We start from the raw sequence: 23,919 nt of genomic DNA on the forward strand, positions 1-23,919 counted from the left end.
GGCACAGCGGGAGACACCAGCCTGACACCCCCTCCCCCCAGTGTGTGGCACCCGGGGCGGACCAGCCCCCCACCCCCCACTGCCTCAGCACCCGCCCAGGATCTGTGTGATGACCTGGCCATTTTCAGCAGAACACTGGCTCTTTTCCCTATTGATCCCCTGCACACATGAGGCTGCATTCCTGGGCACTGGTGATGCTGCATTGCTGGGCACAGGTGAGGCTGCATTCCTGGGTACAAGTGAAGCTGCATTCCTGGGCACGGGTGAGACTGCATTCATGGGCACAGGTGAGGCTGCATTCCTGGGCACTGGTGAGGCTGCATTCCTGGGCACTGGTGAGGCTGCATTGCTGGGCACTGGTGAGGCTGCATTCCTGGGCACTGGTGAGGCTGCATTGCTGGGCACTGGTGAGGCTGCATTCCTGGGCACTGGTGAGGCTGCATTGCTGGGCACTGGTGAGGCTGCATTGCTGGGCACTGGTGAGGCTGCATTGCTGGGCACTGGTGAGGCTGCTTTCCTGGGTACAGGTGAGGCTGCATTCCTGAGCACAGGTGAGGCTGCATTCCTGAGCACTGTTGAGGTTGCGTTCCTGGGAACTGGTGAGGCTGCATTGCTGGGCACTGGTGAGGCTGCATTGCTGGGCACTGGTGAGGCTGCATTGCTTCTCACTGGTGAGGCTGCATTGCTGGGCACTGGTGAGGCTGCAGAGATGGGCACTGATGAGGCTGCATAGATGGGCACTGGTGAGGCTGCATTGCTGGGCACTGGTGAGGCTGCAGAGATGGGCACTGATGAGGCTGCATAGATGGGCACTGGTCAGGCTGCATAAATGGGCACAGCGGAGCCCTGCATTCTTTATGTAATGCACTCCTAAACTCTGCACTCTGTTTTTTCTCTGTCTTATCTTCATAACATTTGGCAGTCATATCTCAAAAAATTCTAAGCAGTATCTTTTTTTAAAATCTTTATTTATGGACGAAATGTGAGAAATAACGTATATATGATACAATCATTCCATAAACACATAGCACATACACTGCATATATCATTTGAGGAAAATATGCTTATAAAATAGTTTACCATTTGCCAATAAAAAAAAAAAAAATGTCCCCGGATTTCATTTAAAAAATCTGGTCACCTTAGATTACAGTCCATAAACATAGTAAATAATAACACATTGAGCTGAACCTGTATGCCAACCACTACCCCTTGATAACTTTACTTTTACATTGAAACACCATTTTCTTAAATCTACAAACATAAAGTAGAAAACATTTCAAACTTCATACTAAGACCCAACATATCAGTGTGTCACATTTCCAAGGCCCCAGCTGTCAGTTTGATCTAGTTCCCTACCCTAAAGAGAGATGATATATCCAGTAAAACGTATGTCATATCCAAAATCCTAGAGAACTAAATATCAATTATAAGTAAAAAAGAGAAAGGGCAGGCGGGACTTTTTAAAGGTACCACAATGTATAATAAACAATCAATTTGAAAAAATATACATTTTATTTAAACGATTCTTTAAAATCACAATGAACTTTTACAAGAGTCACGTAAGTAAATATGCACTGGAAAAAGATTGTTTCTTGCTCCAACTGGACTGCTGTTTTTGGTTGATTGCCTTGGTTATTCAGTGACCTGTTTTTGCAGGTAGGAGAGGGGGACCTGTATAGAGTTTCTGGGAAATTTAATACCATCTGGTTCCCCTTGGACTCTGAATCTCCTCTTTTCTCTTCTCTTTGTTTCCCTCCTTTCTCCATCCTTTTTCTTAACCCCAGTTCACCCCTTTTTTCTTCACTGAATCCTAGGTCAATCACCTTTAATGGGTTGTAAGCTTGGAATATACTCAAATATATATATATATATATATATATATATATATATATATATATTTTTTTTTTTTTTTTCTTCTTCTTGTTATCTCTTAGGACAACTTCAGGCTGTTTTTCCTAAATAGTTTTACCCCATTGAGTGAACCTTGGTGCGTCTCTGGGTGCTGTGGGCTAAACAAGGGGTGGAATTTCCTATTTCCAGTTCCTTTATATTTTTTGGTCCGCGTAAAAGATCATACCTCCCTGTTGGGACGGCAGACCCTATTAGTTCTATTTTTGTCAGGAATTGAGGTAAATGTTTTTTCCTTAATTACAACTATACTCTATAGGATTACTCAACATTATCAAATTCTACGTGAATATGATCTAATTTATATTAGATCCTTCCAGTTCTCTTAAAACCTCGACTTTCGTCCATGTATCTATTAAATAGTGTTTTATGAATACAAGCATTCGGTAGGCATCCCTTTTCAGTTTATCATTATTTTTGTACAAAATGTACTCTATAAAATGTATGATTTTTTTTCTTTTTTTTTTTTTTTTGAGTTTTCAAAAGAACTTTATTGTAAATAAAAAAGTAACATTAGGGCAAAAATACACAGACACAGGGGTGAGGGAGGGATACAAATAATAGGGATGACAGAATATAGACTCTTGCCCAAAACGATCGAGCTTGATCAATCAGTATAATGAAGGATAAGGTATACAAAATACAGAATGGAAAAATGCGTAACTGGAGTACACCGTAGACCACGGGGGGTCACACGAGGTCTGCCCCTGCCCCCTGACACCCCAACTGGGAGCAATCTGTGCCATTGTACAATAGGCCAACCCCGTGTAGGCACTCAGAGGCCAACCCCCAACCCCACTGGGTAAAAACACAAGTTACTTAAAATTGATTAGGAGTAAATATTAGAAGTGCTAATAGGAAAACATAGGAGGGCAAGGTGTCCTATTAGTAGGACTTTAGCATATAAAACGCCCAGTAAATAAAGGGGCGTATATAGAAGGATAAGTTGGAGGAATGTTACTATCCCATTCAAAGTTCCCCATTAGATAGGTCCAATGGGGTGTATGAGGAAGACGAAGGACAAGAGGGGAAAGGAAAGACCAGTTAAGAGAGAAAGGTAGAGACAGACAGAAAGGAGGAAGAGGTTATGGTAATGGTTAGATGCTGAAGGGGAAATGAAAATCAAAATGGGTAGTAAAGCCGTAATTTATAAAGAGGTGCAGATGTGTTGGGCCCAGGGTTCCCAAATGCATTTAAAGGATTCGGATTCATCAAGAATAATGCTGGAGGTTTTCTCCTGAATCATAATCCAAGTGATTTTTTGCTTGGCTAAATGAAAGGATACTGAGGGGGACTTCCAGGCCCGCCCTATCATTATTTTAGCGCCAAGGAGCATAAAGTGTATCAGCCTCTGTTTGTATTTCGTGATATTCTTGTTCAGAAGGGCAATTGTTGGGTCCTGGCTAAGGACTGCCCCAATGACTGTACGAATTAGGTTAAAAACTTTGTTCCAAAAGCTCCTGATCTTGGGGCACTGCCAAAGGATATGGAGGTGGGAGCCCAGGAGATCGCATCCTCTGAAACAAAGGGGCGATGATTGAGGGAAAAATTTTATTAGTCTAGTCGGGACCAGGTACCAGCGGGTTACGACCTTGAGGTTCGCTTCGACGAGGGATACATTGAGGATTACTTTAAAGGCTTTTGCTACTTGAAAGTTCCAAGTGATGTATGATTTTTTTCTTACTCTCTCTCTATATATATAAAGGTATGTCTTATTGACATGGCATGTGATTTTATCTATGGCAATTTTTAAGCATATTCATTTACATCTGTTGTTTTCTTTATAGTATATATTACTTCGTGCGACACTTCCAAAAACTCCTGAAGAAGCTCTTCTGAGCGAAACACGTAGAGTAAGAAGTGGTTGTTAAATGTCCAAAGAAATATTACGTGACTCTTGTAAAGGTTCATTGCGATTTTAAAGAATTGTTTAAATAAAATTTATATTTTATCAAATTGATTGTTTATTCTACATTGTGGTACATTTAAAAAGTCCCGCCTGCCCTTTCTCTTTTCACTTATAATTGATATTTAGTTCTCTAGGATTTTGGATATGACATACATTTTACTGGATATATCATCTCTCTTTAGGGTAGGGAACTAGATCAAACTGACAGCTGGGGCCTTGGAAAGGTGACACACTGATATGTTGGGTCTCAGTATGAACTCAGTAGGGACTTTTTTTATTGGAAAATGGTAAACTATTTTATAAGCATATTTTCCTCAAATGATATATTCAGTGTATGTGCTATGTGTTTATGGAATGATTGTATCATATATACGTTATATCTCACATTTCGTCCATAAATAAAGATTTAAAAAAAAAAAGATACTGCTTAGAATTTTTTGAGATATGACTGCCAAAAGTTATGAAGATAAGACAGAGAAAAAACAGAGTGCAGAGTTCAGGAGTGCATTACATAAAGAATGCAGGGCTCAGCTGTGCCCATTTATGCAGTCTGACCAGTGCCCATCTATGCAGCCTCACCAGTGCCCATCTATGCAGCCCCACTAGTGAGAAGCAATGCAGCCTCACCAGTGCCCAGAAATGCAGCCTCACCAGTGCCCAGGAAGGCAACCTCACCAGTGCTTTGGAAGTCAGTCTCACCTGTGCTCAGGAATTTAGCCTCACCTGTGCCCAATAATGCAGCCTCACCAGTGCCCAGTAATGCAGCCTCACCTTTGCCCACCAATGCAGCCTCACCAGTGCCCAGGAATGCAGACTCACCAGTGCCCAGGAATGCAGACTCACCAGTGCCCAGGAATGCAGACTCACCAGTGCCCAGGAATGCAGCTTCTCCTGTACCCAGGAATGCAGCCTCACCTTTGCCAAGCAATGCAGCCTCATCAATGCCCAGGAATGCAGCCTCACCAGTGCCCAGCAATGCAGCATCACCTGTGCCCAGGAATGCAGCCTCATGCGCAGGGGATCAAAGAGGAGAAAACAGCCAGTGTTCTGCTGAAAATGGCCAGATCATCACACAGATCCTAGGCGAGTGCTGAGGCAGTGGGGGGGGGGGGGGGGCTTCCCCGGGTGCCACACACTGGGGGTAGGGAGTGTCAGGCTGGCGTTTCCCACTGTGCCAACTTAATTTTGATTCACCGGACCATCAAACAAGTCTCGCCTCCTGGACGGCTCCTACCTATGATAGACAGCACACATGCCCCGGCATTGGACAAGTATTCTGTCTGTCAAAGGAGAAAACCAGGAGGTGGGACTTGTGTGATGGCAAGCACCCGGCGAATCAAATTAAAGTTGACACAGCAGAATCCGTTTGCTCAGTGGGGGATCTCTCTGCATCAGCAAATGGATGACATGTCTGCGTCCGGTCCGCTGATGCAGAACGGACATGGACACAGCATGCTGCTCTCTATGGGGCTTTTGGATGGAAACGGACCATCCAATCTGATCCACCAGACGGATGGGGAATGGATCTCCCATCTGTTTGTTTTTAGTGGACCGGATTGGATGGTGACGGGTGTCAGCGGACACAGATCTGCTGACATCTACCGCTCCATAGGTAGCAATGGATGGTCTGATCGGGTCTGCCTGAAAAACTGACAGGGGGACCTGATCAGTCCGCCAGTGTGAAAGGGGCCTAACACATCTGTGCTCTGTACCCACTCCACCCCCAACCCCCAGCACATCTCTGTACCCCCCTTCCCCCCAACACTTTCACCCCATGGTCATTCACCAATCAATGTTGATGACAGTCTGTGGTCAGCATCTCGCTCTGCACCTCAGATCACTTCTGTTGCAGTTCACTATGCAGTGGGGGGGAGGTGGGAGGAGGCGATTGGCAGCTCTGTGGTGTCCACGAGATCTCCCTGGGGCTTGTAGTTCTCTTCTTGAGTCTATACGGTGGAGAGGGGAGGGTTTCTGACCCGGGCATCTATCAGCAAGAGTGTACAAGCAGAGCGACTCACTTGTACACTAAAGAGTGAAACTGAAAGCTGCCCGGGTCAGAGACCCCTCCCCTCTCCACTGTATAGACTCAGGAAGAGAACTACTATCCCCAGGGAGATCCCATGGCCACTATAGAGCTGCCGATCACCACATCCCATTGGCTGCATACTAAACTGACAGGCAGAGGTGCAGGGGGAGATGCCGGGTCTTGGGTCCGCGGCCACCCCTCCAATCCGGGGACAGACGGTCTCCGGGGAAAGTGTTCTCAATCCGGGGACTGTCCCCGGAAATTGGGGACATCTGGTCACCCTACTTTAATCTAACTTTTAAATGTAGGGATTTTGTATTTCATCAAATACCCTTCTGGTGTCTTTCTTGTGAACTGTAGAATGCAGTGGGCTGTAGTCTGCCTGTCTCTATCTCTTCAGGATTGCCCTGTAAGCACAATATCACTTTCTCAGTCAGATGCTGTTGAACAAGCTCTAGTTAGCTGTATGTGAGAGGTGGTAAACCTTTGCTATAAATGTTTAATGACAGTCAGGTTTGGGTTAGAGGCTAGTGATGTGTGCTGGGGAAGCGCTAAATATTTGGGACACTTCCTGTTGTCTCTTTCCTCTGGGGCTTCTGCGCTTTGAGAATGCTGCAGTAAGGATCTGTCTCTTCCCCATGCCTTAGGGGCTAGGGGTTGTAAGAAGCAGGCATCTTGGGAGGTATTCCTGAAGATGTTGTCTGCTGCAGGCTAAAGAGAGTCTGGCCTGGAGGAAGCAACTGTGGCTGTTCTCCTAAAATTGAGCTGGCATAAGACTAGCTGAAAGAGAAGAACCAAATGAACCTTCTTATGTCTAGAAATACCATCATTATGATACTACGATAACCTTAATAGTCACGGAACCAAAATCCTGTGGGTATCCAGCCAGCATAGTCTGTGATCAGGTGGTAGAGAGACCTATATAGAGAGGCCTTAGAAGAGGATTACAACCTAGTTTTATACTCTTCTTCCCATGTGCTAAAAGTTAATAAACTAGTTTACAATTCTTTCTAACCAAAGTAATGGTGCCCATCTGTTTAAAACATGCTGATGAAAGAACCACACCTGAGATTATTTATTTTAGAGAATTTTTGCATTATGTATTTAACAGTGTTTATGACATCTTTATTCCTTATACTGTATACTGTGGGGTTTAGCATCGGTGTCACTGCTGTGTAAAGAATGGAAACAGGTTTGTCTATTTCAAGAGAGTGATTCGAGTGTGGTGTCAGATACATAGACATGATGGTCCCATAGTAGAGTGTCACTACTGTCAGGTGGGAACCACATGTGGAGAAAGTTTTGAGTCTTCCTTGGGAGGAACTGATCTAGATGTTGGAAATGATGTAGACATACGAGATTAGAGTGCTCTCTGGAATGCTCTACCCCAATCTGTCTGATTTTCTCCTACTTTATCCACTTTCAGACGATCCTTGAAAACTCATCTCTTCAGAGAAGCCTATCTGGCCACCACCTAACAACTGTACATTATCTTCTCAATCAGCACATCGCCCACAGTTATTACCTCTTGTATATCTTGACCTTCCCTCTTAGATTGTAATCTCTAAGGAGCAAAGGCCCTCTGATTCCTATTGTATTAAAGCGTATTGTATTTGTACTGTCTACCCTCAAGTTGTAAAGCACTATGTAAACTGTTGGCGCTATAGAAATTCTGTATAATAATAATAATAATAAAAATAGAGTCAAGAAGAAGGAGCTCATAGCAACGGCCCCTGCTGCAATGTACATGGCTATGGTGTTGAACAAAGTATCTCCTCAGGCCATTTGAAGGAAAGGTGGTATCTCACAGAAGAAATAGTTGACATGGTAGGAGTTGCAGTAGGGGAGTTGGAAGGTCAGGACAACTTGGATGGCAGAGTTAAGGGAGCTAATACTCCATGCACCAGCTGTTAAACTGACATACAACATTTTGTTCATGATGGTCTTGTAGTGCAGTGGTCTACAGATGGCAGCCAACCGGTCGCACGCCATGATGGAAGGAATTAGACATTCTGTTGATCCTAAAGTTAAATGAAAGAACATCTGCACTGCAAATCCCAACAAGGAGATACTTCTGTCCTTGACCAAAGTGTTTATGAGAATCTTTGGAACAGTGGTGGATGGGAAACAGATGTCAATAATGGAGAGGTTAATCAAGAAAAAGTACATGGGGGTATGTAGCCTTGGGTTGATCCTCACCACAATTATCAGTAGCAAGTTTACTGACAATGTGATTTTGTACGTCACAAGGAACACAATGAAAAAGATTGCCTGGCGATACAGGACATTGGATAATCCAAGGAGGATGAACCTTTCTGGAAATGTTTGGTTGGCTTCTTACATAACATTCTCAAAGAAAAACAATGAAGTGAATAATTCAAATAAAATGTATTTGTATTTTTATTTCCTTTAAATGACCAGACCATGCAAAAGTGAAATTTTGGTTGGAGCCTGATGGCTTGGATCAGCCCTTGACATTTGTGACTTCGGATACTTCAATGGTGAGATCTCCTTCCATAATGTCTGACATTGTTTCTGTCGCTCTAGAAGTTTTTGGTTACCCTGACACACACACACACAAACACACACACACAAACACACACTCATTTGTGAGTTGCATCTACTATTGTTACATTGTTCATATTGGTGATGGTGATAGGTGATGGTGGCAGGGGGTGATGGTGACAGGTGATGGGGCCAGGAGGTGATGGTTGTGGCAGCGGGTGATGGTGGCAGGGGGTAATGGTTGTGGCAGAGGGTAGATGGTGGCACTGGCAGGGGGTGATGGTTGTGGCAGGGGGGTGATAATGGCAGGGGGGGTGATTTGATTTGGTAATTTGACACAGTGTAATCAATAAACAGATAATTGCACAGAGGGCACTATGATAGATGAATGGTCAATGACCCACTAACTGGAACTCAAAAGGCTTTCGCATGGTAAATTAAATTACAACAGGTGCAACTAGAGTCTGTGTAACGGCATAAACTACCCCAGAAGGTAAACAGGTCTGTGTGCATGTGGTATGCATGTAACCCCTATAATGGGTGAGTGTATGTCTCTCTATTGTGTGGGGTACCCCTAAACTGGTTTGAAATTAACTGACGCTTGTATTCAAAGTTGGCCGGCTTTCAGTGGGGCCCTTCTTTAGGTGGTGCATGTGAACTACCCCTTTACAGGTGTGGGTAGATAACAGTAGACAGACTGCTAAGTAGAGCAGTCTTTATTTGGGCTAACAATGTGTGGCGGGCATTTAGGACATGTAGCTTAGTTCACCACTTGCTGGCAGGTGACTAGCCTGGTCCCAATGGCTTGGTGATCAACGGGCTGCAGAAGCCTGGTCCTGGATCCTCACACAGGCCACAGTCTCTCAACTCCAATCCTGAAGATGCAGCGACTCTCTTTCTCAAACTTAGTCTCTAAAGGCAGCTCTGGCATTCTTTTCCTGTTCCAATGACAACTGAATTTTTTTTTATTTCCCGCACATTTTGTCCCAGTGACAAAGGCCACCAGGAGAAAGAGAGAGGGCAAATTCACCCAACTAGGACAACAGACAGCAAAAAAACCTAACAGGGTTGAAAATTCTTTTCCTCCTCTGTCCAAAAATATTTGGCTTTGGATAAACCAGCCTTTCTCAACCTTTTCAACACAGGGGAACCCTTGAAATAACTTTCCGGTCCCAGGAAACCCCTACAAAAAATGACTTTAACTACAACTCATGGTATGTTAGTGAGATGATCAGTGGGAATAGTGGTCCATATGCTTATGGTCACTGGGAAGAATTACCCCTATACAGATAGCAATGGTGTCAGTGGGAACTTCTCTGAGATGCAGAATTTGCTCATTGCTCAAGGAACCCCTAGCAACTTCTGGAGGAACCCTAGGGATCCATGGAACCCCGGTTGAGAAACACTGGGATAAACCATGAAGTGGATGTAAACCCTATAAATGAACTTGTTTTATTTGAAGCATTTTGTTATATTTGTAGAATAAATCTAAGAAAATGTAATAATAAAATTATTAAAATAGGAGGCACGGGAAGTTACCAGTTAGCTTTGTTCTCAGTTCTCTCTGTGGACTACAGGGTGTTGGAATTCATATCAAAAGTATACGGTAGGGCTGAGGTCATGGCTTTGTGCAGGCCACTCGAGTTACTCCTTTGCTTATTTTCCAACTGAATGACATCAGGTCTTTTGTAATTATTCAGCAAAGTATTTTTAAGTCTACATTTTTTATTATACAGTATAGCTTTAGGTTATAAAATTTATACGGGACACTTCCAATTTGACTCCAAATAGGGTGGGGTGGGTTTATGCCTCGTTTCCACATTTTGTAAAATAGTAATTACTAATAATAATACAAATACTACTATTAGTAGAAGTATTAACATTTTTTAAGGTATTGTTTTTTTTCTATATATAATAATTATATATAGAAAAAAGCAGCGCTATTCCAGCAACCCCCTTCTAATCCATACCCCCCACAAATCTATATTGATGTGCAATGACAAATTATAAAGTGCTAGTGCAAAAAATTAGCAAATATTGCATAAAAAGAATTGTGCAAACATAACACATATATCATATATATAAAGTGCTGAAAATGCAATGTAATGTGCCAAACAATTTATATTATCACCTGTTGTCTCTGGCTGGTGCTGCCGAGCCATGAGTATGAACAAGGCGTGCATGGTAACATCAACGTTAACGTTCTCACAGAGCGGAAGGACATATGCACATACCATGCCATCTTTATAGAGGGTGTTTGCCCTAATTGCCCATACGCTTATGCAAATTAGGTAAATGTATTCATAAACATATATACACCATAACAAATTTATATAAAATTTTTTTTTACCAACATTAGCAGGCTAAAACCACAAAATTCACCAAACATACATAAAATCTGTTTGCAAACCGATATGTAGCCTATCTAGTCCTTAAAGGAGACACTCCTAATTAATCAAAAGAACTTCAAGCTGAAACACAATAGGGGCACCAGCCTGTTGACCTTCTATGGGATAGATAAGATTAACCGCTTCAGCCCCGGAAGATTTTACTCCCTTCCTGACCAGAGTGTTTTTTGCAATTCGGCACTGCGTTGCTTTAACTGACAATTGCGCGGTCGTGCAACGTGTCTTCCAAACAAAATTGACGTCCTTCTTTCCCCACAAATAGAGCTTTCTTTTGGTGGTATTTGATCGCCTCTTCGATTTTTATTTTTTGTGCTATAAACAAAATAAGAGCGACAATTTTGAAAAAAACGCATTATTTTTTACATTTTGCTATAATAAATATCCCCAAAAATATATAAAAAACATTTTTTTTTCCTCAGTTTAGGCCGATCGTATTCTTCTACATATTTTTGGTTAAAAAAAAATTGCAATAAGTGTTTATTGATTGGTTTGCGCAAAAGTTATAGCGTTTACAAAATAGGGGATAGTTTTATGGCATTTTTATTAATATTTTTTTTTTTTACTAGTAATGGCGGCGATCAGCGATTTTTATTGTGACTGCGACATTATGGCGGACATGTCGGACATTTTTGACACATTTTTGGGACCATTGTCATTTATACAGCAATCAGTGCTATAAAAATGCACTGATTCCTGTGTAAATGACACTGGCAGTGAAGGGGTTAACCACTAGGGGGCGGGAAGGGGTTAAGTATGTCCTAGGGGAGTGCTTACTAACTGTAGGGGGATGGGCTAGCAGTGTCACTACACTGATCACTGCTACCGATTACAGGGAGCTGTGATCGAGTGACACTTGTCACTAGGCAAAATGGGGAGATGCTGTTTACATCAGCATCTCCCCGTTCGTCCTCTCCGTGAGGCGATCGCGGGTATCCCTGCGGCGATCGAGTCCGCGGGACCCTCGACCCGACTCACGGAGCTCCCGGCCGGCGCACGCACGTAATGGCATGGAGGGAAATTCAAATGGACATACCTGTAAGTCCATTTGCCCAGCCGTGCAATTCTGCTGACGTACATCGGCGTGCGCCGGTCGGGAAGGGGTTAATAGACATTGGAGAGGCATAGACATGCTCAAGAGGTGTCAAAAAGGGAGACCCAATGGGTTTATGAGATAGACACTTTACATACCAATGGGTTGAACATACTGTAGATATTGATTTGAATTACTTTTTGACCAATTTTTGAGAAATGCATTTGATTATTTTCATTATTTTTTCATTTTTATTTTCATCTTTATCTTTGTTCACATTTATTGAGTCTTTAAGAGTAGGTGCACACTCGTACAGCGTTTGTGTTTACTGGCATTTGTTGGCTCAAATTTGGTGTTTGGGTGGCTTAGAGTTGTTCTTTAGATTAATTAGGGGTGTTTCCTTTAACCACTTCAATACCAGGCACTTAAACCCCCTTCCTGCCCAGACCAATTTTCAGCTTTCAGCGCTGTCACTTTCTAAATGACAGTTGCGCGATCATGCTACACTGTACCCAAACTAAATTTTTATCATTTTGTTCCCACAAATAGAGCTTTTTTTGGTGATATTTGATCACCTCTGCTGTTTTTATTTTTTACTAAGTGAATAAAAAAACCCAGAAAATTTTGAAAAAAAAGGTTTCTGTTATAAAACTTTGTAAATAAGTAAGTTTCTTCCTTCACTGATGGGCACTGATAAACTGCACTGATGGGAACTGATAAGGCGGCATCAATGAGGTGGCACCAATGAGATGGCACTGATGAGGTGGCACTGATGGGCACTGACGATGGGCACTGATGGGCAGCACTGGTAGGTGGCACTGATAGGCAGCACTGATGGGCATTGATAGGCGGTACTGATGGGCACTCATAGGTGGCACTGATGGGCACTGATAGGCGACACTGATGGGCACTGAAAGGCTGCACTGATGGGTACTTATGGGTGGCACTGGTGGGCACTGATAGACGGCACTGATGGGCACTGATGGCTGGCACTGATAGACTGCACTGATAGGCATCACTGGTGGCACTGGCACTGGCAGACATTTTTAATTGCCACTGATTGGCAGCTGCCTGGGCACTGATTGGCATTTACCTGGTGGTCTAGGGTGGCATACCTGGTGGTCCAGTGTGGTGGCCATCCCCGAGGGGAGGCTGCACTAATAAACAATCAGCACAAACCCCCCCGTCAGGAGAGCAACCGATCGGCACTCCTCTACACACGTCTGTCAGACGCGAGTGAGGAAAAGCCGATCAACGGCTCTTCCTGTTTACATCGTGATTGGACACAGCTGTTTACGTGGTAAAGAGCCTTCATCAGAGGCTCTTTACCGAGATCGGTTTAGCGGTGTGTCAGACTGACACACCGCACCACCGATCGCCGTGATGCACGCCCCCACCAGCGCGCGGCAGCTGTTATCTTGCTGGACGTCATATGATGCCCAATCAGGATAACTGAACCACCGCCCAGCCGTCATTCTGCTATAGGCCGGGCGGGAAGTGGTTAAGGACTAGATAGGATACATATCGGTTTGCAAACAGGAGGTTTTATATATTATTGGCAAATTTTGCCTTTAATCTGTTAATCTGTTGTGGTTTTAGCCTGCTAATATTGGTAAATGTTTTTTTATATTAATTTTTATGGTGTATATATGTTTATGAATACATTTGCCTCATTTGTATAAGCGTATGGGCAATAAGGGCAAACGCCCTCTATAAGGACGGCACTGTATATATATATATTATGTATATTATGCGGTATGTACAGTTGTCCTCATAAGTTTACATACCCTGGAAGAATTTATGATTTCTCTGCCATTTTCAAAGAATATGAATGATAACACAAAAACTTTTCTTTCACTCGTGGTTAGTGTTTGGCTGAAGCCATTTATTATCAATCAACTGTGTTTACTCTTTTTAAATCATAATTACAACAAAAACTACGCAAATTACCCTGATCAAAAGTTTACATAGCCCAGTTCTTAATACCGTGTATAGCCCCCTTTAACATCAATAACAGCTTGAAGTCTTTTGTGGTATTTGTGGATGAGGCTCTTTATCTTCTCAGATGGTAAAGCTGCCCATTCCTCCCGGCAAAAAGCCTCCAGTTCCTGGAAATTCTGTCTTGCATGTCTTGAACGAACTGCACATTTGAAATCTCCCCAGAGTGGCTCAATGATATTGAGGTCAGGAGACTAAGATGGCCACTCCAGAACCTTCACTTTATTCTGCTGTAGCCAATGACAGGTTGACTTGGCTTTGTGTTTTGGATCATTGCCATGTTGGGATGTCCAAGTATGTCCCATGCGCAGCTTTCTGGCTGATGAATGCAAATGTTCCTCCAGTATTTTTTGATAACATACTGCATTCATCTTGCTATCAATTTTGACCAAATTTCCTGTGCCTTTGTAGCTCTCACATCTCCAAAACATCAGTGATCCACCTCCTTGTTTCACAATAGGAATGATGTACCTTTCGTCATAGGCCTTGTTGACTCCTCTCCAAATGTAGTGTTTATGGTTGTGGCCAAAAAGCTCAATTTTGGTCTCATCACTCCAAATGACTTTGTGCCAGAAGGTTTGAGGCTTGTCTCTGTGCTGTTTGGTGTATTGTAAGTGGGATACTTTGTGGCATTTGTGTAGCAATGGCTTTGTTCTGGTGACTCGACCATGCAGCCCATCTTTCTTCAAGTGCCTCCTTATTGTGCATCTTGAAACAGCCACACCACATGTTTTCAGAGAGTCCTGTATTTCACCTAAAGTTATTTGTGTGTTTTTCTTTGCATCCCGAACAATTTTTCTAGCAGTTGTGGCTGAAATTTTAGTTGGTCTACCTGACCGTGGTTTGGTTTCAACAGAACCCCTCATTTTCCATTTCTTGATTACAGTTTGAACACTGCTGATTGGCATTCTCAATTCCTTGGATATCTTTTTTTTTATCCCTTTCCTGTTTTATACAGTTTACCTTTTGACAATTCTTTTGCTTTCCCCATGACTCAGAATCCAGAAAGGTCAGTGCAGCACTGGATGAAAGATGCAAGGGTCTGTCAGGAGTCCAGAAACACATTGACCTTTTATACACACACACTAATTACAAGAAAACAGATCACAGGTGAGGATGGTTACCTTTAATAACCATTTAAACCCCTTTGTGTCAACTTGTGTGCATGTTATTAGGCCAGGGTATGTAAACTTTTGATCAGGTACATTTGGGTAGTTTCTGTTGTCATTAAGATTTAACAAGAGTAAACACAGTTGATTGATAATAAATGGCTTCAGCCAAACACTAACCATGAGTGAAAGAAAAGTTTTTGTGTCGTCATTCATATTCTCTGAAAAATGGCCAAGAAATCATAAATGCTGCCAGGGTATGTAAATTTATGAGCACAACTGTACATTATGTATAATATGTGTATTATGTATGTTTAAAGTTGATTTTATATAACATTGTGAATAGAGTTGGTGTAACGTTTTTTTTATATCAAGTATATAATTTGTATAGTGCCTCTAAAGTCCAATGGGAAATATATATGTCTATTTTGTATCTGAGAAGGGATGTTGGCAATTTGAAAGATTGAGCTACCGACTTTTCTCTTTACCTTTAATAGTTAAATACATTGTAGGTACATAAACAAAATGGTGTCTGTGTGGAAGCAGTAGTCTCATTGGAGAGGTGCAATGCATCTCCTACTGAGTCAGACTTATAGCTCTGCCATCATCAATTCAGATGATTTGAGAACTCTGGTTGTGACTCCGGGAGCATGGCAGACCTTTGGAGTATGTTGGAGCTCTACAAAGAGATCACTGCTTCTCCAACATATTTTTTAGGATCTGGGAATTAGGAAATTATACATATAAAGTGTTATGTGTATGTATATGAGGCACAAGACAGACTCTTTACATGTTTTTTTACCATAAAAATTGTTCAAAATGCAATGCAATATTATGACCTACAATCTATGCTTACCAGACGTACACTCTCCCTTCTGTACCTTTTGTAGGCTCTTGCATATGTACAGTACTTTAGACATTATAAAATTTGGTTTCACAAATTACATTTTGTTTTAGAGAAATGTATTTTTTTGTTCTCTTTTAACAGTGTTTTTGACATCCTTATTTCTTATACTATAGATGATGGGGTTCAACATAGGTGTAACTGCTGTATAGAGAATAGACACAATTTTGTTTGTTTCGGGAGAGTAAGTAGAGCGCGGTTTCAGATACATACACATGATGGTCCCATAATAAAGAGCCACTACTGTTAGGTGGGAAGCACATATGGAAAATGCTTTGTTTCTTCCTTGTGAGGAGCGGATCCTCAAGATGGTGGAGATGATATGGACATATGAGATCAGGGTCAAGCAGAAAGAACACATAGCGATAATTCCTGCTGAGATGTACATGGCTATCTCATTAAGCAAAGTGTCTTGGCAGGACATTCGAAGGAAAGGTGGTATCTCACAGAAAAAGTGGTTGACATGGTGGGACTTGCAGTACTGAAGCTGGAAGGTGAGGACAACATGTATGGCAGAGTTCATGAAGGAAAAACTCCATGACCCTACAACTAAACTAACACATAACATCTTGTTCATGATGGTGTTGTAATGCAATGGTCTACAGATGGCAGCATACCTGTCATACGCCATGACGGCTAAAATGAAGCACTCTGTTGATCCTAATGCCAAATGAAAGAACATTTGCACTGCACATGCCAGCAAGGAGATACTTCTATCCTTGGCCAGAGTGTTAATGAGAATTTTGGGAGTGATGGTTGATGAGAAACCAATATCGATAATGGAGAGGTTGCTTAGAAAAAAATACATTGGGGTCTGTAGCTTTGGGTTGATCCTTACCACGGTGACCAGTAGAAGGTTTCCTGACAATGTGATTACGTACATGATGAAGAACAAGAAGAAGCAGAGTGCCTGAAGATATGGGACATTAGATAGTCCTAGAAGGATGAACCTTCTGCTGGATGTTTGGTTGACTTCTTCCATAATATTCTGACAAACTGAAGAAAATAATGTATTGTTTGAGATAAAATCTATATGCATTTTTATTTCCTTTCAAAGGCCAGGACCCCCCCAAAGGGATTATTATATTCTTGAATACTCCAGCAGTAAGATCCCCTGAATTAATTCTCTCATGTATTCCATCTCCTAATCTTACATTCTTCATAATAAAAAAAAAACTGAAAAATGCAACGGGATAGTGGGAGCCCCCTGTAAAGGCCACAGGTTGTGTGAGGACCTTGGAAATTCAAATGAAAAAAATCTCTCAGATAAAGTCTATAATACATTTAAAAAAAAATCATGTGGTTTAATCCTCAATAGCTACCAAACACTGAAAAATATGCTTTTATGCCGTGTACACACGAGCGGATTTTCCGTCTGAAAAAACTTGGATGGTTTTTCTGACGGAATTCCGCTCAAGCCTGCCTTGCATACACACGGTCACACAAAAGTTCTCTGAACTTTCGACCATCAATAACACGGTGACGTACAACACTACGACGAGCCGAGAAAATGAAGTTCAATGCTTCCAAGCATGCGTCGAATTGTTTCCGAGCATGCATAGGAATTTTGCGCGTCGGAATTTGTACAGACGATCGCATTTTCAGATAGGAACTTTTTACAACCGAAAAATTAGAAACCTGCTCTCAATCTTTTGCTGGCGGGAATTCCGCCAGCAAAAGTCCGATGGAGCATACACATGGTCGCATTTTCCGACCAAAAGCTCTCATCAGCCTTTTGCTGGCCGAATTTCCGATCGTGTGTACGCAGCATTAGACTTCCAAATCCCATATACATAGCAAAGCAATTCCTTACAAATTGGTCCATTGTGCTCCAATATGAGAAGACCAGTGGATGTGCATATTTCTGAGCATAAAATTACTGTCAGATGTGTGTTAGCATGCAAGTGTGAACATATTAGCGTGCATGCTAAGCAGCATGCTCGTAGATACACGTGCATGCTTGCCAATTGTGTTGCAAAGGGACATGGACAGATTGCTGAGTGGTCTATAGATATTTCTGGATTTACCTGTGACCTGAACTTATACATTTGTCTTCCTGTGTAGACCCGGCTTGCCTCTGCCCCACCTCTGGCTTCCCCCTGGACCAGGTCCCTTGTGGTGTGGTTCTGCAATCACTTCTAAGCAAAGTCCATTCAAGTCCTCCATCCTGTCACCTCCAAAGTCTCTGGAGCAGTTGTACAGTCCATGGGCAGCCCCTCTGGAACACTCCTGTGGAGAAGTAACCGCACTCTCTAATGTCTCCAACTATTTAGCTACAATCTGTCTCCCTTCTGGACACTTCCCCTCCAGGGAATGGTTGGGACATGATAAATATTCTGGAACCCAATAAATATTCAGGCTGGTTGATTTGAATGTCCGGTCCTAAGTTCTGGAAGCTTCTTCCAAAGGCAGTAGGGAAGCAATCTAATTCCAAACCTGTGAGACCCTGAACAGGCCAGACCAAACAATCATTGCTCCCTTGATTACAGAAAAAGCCAAAGCTAAATTTGCCTAGCCACCTACGCTAGGAAGGTGCTACACAACAATTACTGTGGAATGGGCATTACTGCAGTGATGTGCTGGTTTTATCTGATTCCTACAACAGGCCAGATCAGAGTTCTAAGACATGGATGGTCCTGTATATAATAATAATATTATGAATAGGTGAAAAGAAGGGTAAAGTCCCATACACATGGACCAAATGCCAGGTGACATTGGCTGGTTTAATAAAAAAACGGCTGACATTCGGCCCGGGTGTATGGCAGCCAGTCTGACAGAAGCCGGATGTTTGGCTGGCTTCTGCCAGATGAGCATGCTGGAAAGCCAGCAGCAACCGACTCCCAATCAGCCAATGGCTGAGAGCACTGACCGGAGTGTTCTGGCGGGGGGGCAATCCCCCTGTCAGAACACAACAGTTCAATGGGGGAGATTGCTGTACTAACGTCGGATCGTTAGTACTAGGCATGTGCAATTCGTTTCGTTCTGAATTAGTTTTTTAACGAATTTCGACAAATTTGTTAATTCGGGAATATCTGAATTAACGAAAACCCGTTTAACGAATGTTTTCCTGAATATTCGTAAATTCGATAAAATTGGACATTCGTAAATTCAGGCATTCGTACATTCGCAATTTACGAATGTACATTCGTACATTCGTACATCAGTTAATAAGTGAATTCGTAAATTTGTAAATTTGAAAATTCGGAAATCTGAAATAATAGTTAACCAATAATAACTTAACTATTAGTAATTACTAGTAACTTTTAAATTATAGGTATTGTAATTTCCTTTCAAATTTGGCTGTTAGTGAACGTAACACATACAAATTTATCCGAAGTTATGAATGATCCGAAAAAACAGAATGGAACGTAATGAATTAATAATAATAAATAACAATAATAACAACGTTTTATTATTATTATTATTTATTATTAATTTGTTCCGTTCCATTTGTTTAGATGCAGCATTAGTTTTGGATAATTCGTAACTTCGGATAAATTCGTATTTGTTACGTTCACTGACAGTCAAATTTGAAAGGAAATTACAATACCTATAATTTAATATTTAGTTACTATTTCAGATTTTTGAATTTTCGTGTTTTTGGATTTTCAAACTTCGAATTTACAAATTTCCGAATTTTCTAATTTACAAATGTACGATTTTACGAATTTACAAATGTACAAATGTAAAAATGTACGAATGTACGAATGAACGAATGTACGAATGAACGAATGAACGCATTTACGAATTTACAAATGAACGAATTTATGAATCGCGATCATAACGAATGACCCGAAAAACGAAAAAAAATAATAAACTAATGAAACGAAAATGAACGAATTTTTTGGCTGTGCACATAAACTATCAAAAATGTCTTGATGAAACACTACACAGTAAAGGTACCCCATGTTTGAGGCGAGCGACCCTGTCCACGGTGCCTAGCTTAGCCCAGAAGAACCCATCCTGAGGTAGATCTCTCTGTGTCATCCTACATTTTGGCGCTCAACGTAAGCACACCAAGAGACCCTCTACCCCTGCTCACATGTAAAAGTGAAAACACAGTAGAAGGTTAAAAGGACACATGGAGAGTCGTAGCAGAGATCGTTTACATTAGCTCAGATGGGAGTTGCATACCTGGCAGTAATTGTGGATTTTGGTTTCCTTCCTTCTTCTGTTCCAAGTCATTGGGTCTAAGAGGCAGGAAAAATAAGCAACTTCCTCTCTTCTTGACTGATTGCATTCCTGTGTATTGGTTAAACTATCAAAAATGTCTTGATGAAACACTACACAGTAAAGGTACCCCATGTGCGGGGCGAGCGACCCTGTCCACGGTGCCTAGCTTAGCCCAGAAGAACCCATCCAGAGGTAGATCTCTCTGTGTCATCCTAAATTTTGGTGCTCATCGTAAGCACACCAAGAGACCCTCTACCCCTGCTCATATGTGAAAGTGAAAACACAGTAGAAGGTTAAAAGGACACATGGAGAGTCGTAGCAGAGATCGTTTACATTAGCTTAGATGGGAGTTGCATATCTGGCAGTAATTGTGGACTTTGGTTTCCTGCCTTCTTCTGTTCCAAGTCCGACGGAAAACGTGTGATAGGACCTTGTTGTCGGAAATTCCAATCGTGTGTGGGCTCCATCACACATTTTCCATCGGATTTTCCGACACACAAAGTTTGAGAGCAGGCTATAAAATTCTCAGATAAAAAAAAAATCCGTTGTCGGAAATTCCGATCGTGTGTACACAAATCCGACGCACAAAGTGCCACGCATGCTCAGAATTAGGGATGAGCCGAACACCCCCCTGTTCGGTTCGCACCAGAACATGCGAACAGGAAAAAAGTTCGTTCGAACATGCGAACACCGTTAAAGTCTATGGGACACGAACATGAATAATCAAAAGTGCTAATTTTCAAGGCTTATATGCAAGTTATTGTCATAAAAAGTGTTTGGGGACCTGGGTCCTGCCCCAGGGGACATGGATCAATGCAAAAAAAAAGTTTTAAAAACGGCCGTTTTTTCAGGAGCAGTGATTTTAATAATGCTTAAAGTCAAACAATAAAAGTGTAATATCCCTTTAAATTTCGTACCTGGGGGGTGTCTATAGTGTGCCTGTAAAGGGGCGCATGTTTCCTGTGTTTAGAACAGTCTGACAGCAAAATGACATTTTGAAGGAAAAAACTCATTTAAAACTACCCGCGGCTATTGCATTGCCGACAATACACATAGAAGTTCATTGATAAAAACGGCATGGGAATTCCCCAAAGGGGAACCCCGAACCAAAATTAAAAAAAAAAAATGACGTGGGGGTCCCCCTAAATTCCATACCAGGCCCTTCAGGTCTGGTATGGATATTAAGGGGAACCCCAGCCAAAATTAAAAAAAAAAAATGACGTGGGGTTCCCCCTAAATTCCATACCAGACCCTTCAGGTCTGGTATGGATTTTAAGGGGAACCCCGCGCCAAAAAAAAACAAAAAAACGGCGTGGGGTCCCCCCAAAAATCCATACCAGACCCTTATCCGAGCACGCAACCTGGCAGGCCGCAGGAAAAGAGGGGGGGACGAGAGTGCGGCCCCCCCTCCCTCCTGAACCGTACCAGGCCACATGCCCTCAACATTGGGAGGGTGCTTTGGGGTAGCCCCCCAAAACACCTTGTCCCCATGTTGATGAGGACAAGGGCCTCATCCCCACAACCCTGGCCGGTGGTTGTGGGGGTCTGCGGGCGGGGGGCTTATCGGAATCTGGAAGCCCCCTTTAACAAGGTGACCCCCAGATCCCGGCCTCCCCCCTGTGTGAAATGGTAAGGGGGTACATAAGTACCCCTACCATTTCACGAAAAAAGTGTCAAAAATGTTAAAAATGACAAGAGACAGTTTTTGACAATTCCTTTATTTAAATGCTTCTTCTTTCTTCTATCTTCCTTCATCTTCTGGTTCTTCTGGCTCTTCTGGTTCTTCTGGTTCTTCCTCCGGCGTTCTCGTCCAGCATCTCCTCCGCGGCGTCTTCTGTCTTCTTCTCCTCGGGCCGCTCCGCACCCATGGCATGGGGGGGAGGCTCCCGCTCTTCTCTTCTTCTCTTCTTCTTTTCTTCTTTTCTTCTTTTCTTCTCTTCTTCTCTTCTTCTTCATTTTCTTCTCCGGGCCACTCCGCAATCCATGCTGGCATGGAGGGAGGCTCCCGCTGTGTGACGGCGCTCCTCGTCTGACAGTTCTTAAATAACGGGGGGGCGGGGCCACCCGGTGACCCCGCCCCCCTCTGACGCACGGTGACTTGACGGGACTTCCCTGTGACGTCACGGGGAATGCCACAGGGAAGTCCCGTCAAGTCACCGTGCGTCAGAGGGGGGCGGGGTCACCGGGTGGCCCCGCCCCCCCGTTATTTAAGAACTGTCAGACGAGGAGCGCCGTCACACAGCGGGAGCCTCCCTCCATGCCAGCATGGATTGCGGAGTGGCCCGGAGAAGAAAATGAAGAAGAAGAGAAGAAGAGAAGAAAAGAAGAAAAGAAGAAAAGAAGAAGAGAAGAAGAGAAGAGCGGGAGCCTCCCCCCCATGCCATGGGTGCGGAGCGGCCCGAGGAGAAGAAGACAGAAGACGCCGCGGAGGAGATGCTGGACGAGAACGCCGGAGGAAGAACCAGAAGAACCAGAAGAGCCAGAAGAACCAGAAGATGAAGGAAGATAGAAGAAAGAAGAAGCATTTAAATAAAGGAATTGTCAAAAACTGTCTCTTGTCATTTTTAACATTTTTGACACTTTCTTCGTGAAATGGTAGGGGTACTTATGTACCCCCTTACCATTTCACACAGGGGGGGGCCGGGATCTGGGGGTCACCTTGTTAAAGGGGGCTTCCAGATTCCGATAAGCCCCCCGCCCGCAGACCCCCACAACCACCGGCCAGGGTTGTGGGGATGAGGCCCTTGTCCTCATCAACATGGGGACAAGGTGTTTTGGGGGGCTACCCCAAAGCACCCTCCCAATGTTGAGGGCATGTGGCCTGGTACGGTTCAGGAGGGAGGGGGGGCCGCACTCTTGTCCCCCCCTCTTTTCCTGCTGCCTGCCAGGTTGCGTGCTCGGATAAGGGTCTGGTATGGATTTTTGGGGGGACCCCACGCCGTTTTTTTTTTTTTTTTTGGCGCGGGGTTCCCCTTAAAATCCATACCAGACCTGAAGGGTCTGGTATGGAATTTAGGGGGAACCCCACGTCATTTTTTTTTTTAAATTTTGGCCGGGGTTCCCCTTAATATCCATACCAGACCTGAAGGGCCTGGTATTGAATTTAGGGGGACCCCCACGTCATTTTTTTTTTTAAATTTTGGTTCGGGGTTCCCCTTTGGGGAATTCCCATGCCGTTTTTATCAATGAACTTCTATGTGTATTGTCGGCAATGCAATAGCCGCGGGTAGTTTTAAATGAGTTTTTTCCTTCAAAATGTCATTTTGCTGTCAGACTGTTCTAAACACAGGAAACATGCGCCCCTTTACAGGCACACTATAGACACCCCCCAGGTACGAAATTTAAAGGGATATTACACTTTTATTGATTGACTTTAAGTATTATTAAAATCACTGCTCCTGAAAAAACGGCCGTTTTTAAAACTTTTTTTTGCATTGATCCATGTCCCCTGGGGCAGGACCCAGGTCCCCAAACACTTTTTATGACAATAACTTGCATATTAGCCTTTAAAATTAGCACTTTTGATTTCTCCCATAGACTTTTAAAGGGTGTTCCGCAGCATTCGAATTTGCCGCGAACACCCCAAATTGTTCGCTGTTCGGTGAACTTGCGAACAGCCAATGTTCGAGTCGAACATGAGTTCGACTCGAACTCGAAGCTCATCCCTACTCAGAATAAATAAAGAGATGAAAGCTATTGGCTACTGCCCCGTTTATAGTCCCGACGTACGTGTTTTACGTCACCGCATTCAGAATGATCGGATTTTCCGACAACTTTGTGTGATCGTGTGTATGCAAGACAAGTTTGAGCCAACATCCGTCGGAAAAAATCCTAGGATTTTGTTGTCGGAATGTCCGATCAATGTCCGACCGTGTGTACGGGGCATTAGAATGAAAAATCAGCAACTTCCTCTCTTCTTGACTAATTGCATCCTGTGTATTTGTTAAAC

At 43.0% G+C, this 23,919-nt stretch overlaps 1 protein-coding gene and 1 pseudogene across 1 annotated transcript; both read right to left on the minus strand.

The window, feature by feature from the left end:
* Positions 1-6,880: 6,880 nt before the first annotated feature.
* On the minus strand, positions 6,881-8,186 carry LOC141116621 (olfactory receptor 5V1-like; annotated as a pseudogene).
* Positions 8,187-15,846: 7,660 nt separating this feature from the next.
* Positions 15,847-16,779, minus strand: LOC141116622 (olfactory receptor 5V1-like). Its single transcript, XM_073609014.1, has one exon. The coding sequence runs from the start codon at positions 16,777-16,779 to the stop codon at positions 15,847-15,849; it is 933 nt and encodes a 310-aa protein (XP_073465115.1).
* Positions 16,780-23,919: the final 7,140 nt, after the last annotated feature.

This window comes from Aquarana catesbeiana, linkage group LG13 (genome assembly GCF_042186555.1).
Source record: "Aquarana catesbeiana isolate 2022-GZ linkage group LG13, ASM4218655v1, whole genome shotgun sequence".
Lineage (NCBI taxonomy): Eukaryota > Metazoa > Chordata > Amphibia > Anura > Ranidae > Aquarana > Aquarana catesbeiana.

Bases quoted from the DNA above. Each gene is read 5' to 3' on its own strand.
- LOC141116622 (XM_073609014.1), bottom strand. From the start codon at position 16,779: ATGGAAGAAGTCAACCAAACATCCAGCAGAAGGTTCATCCTTCTAGGA.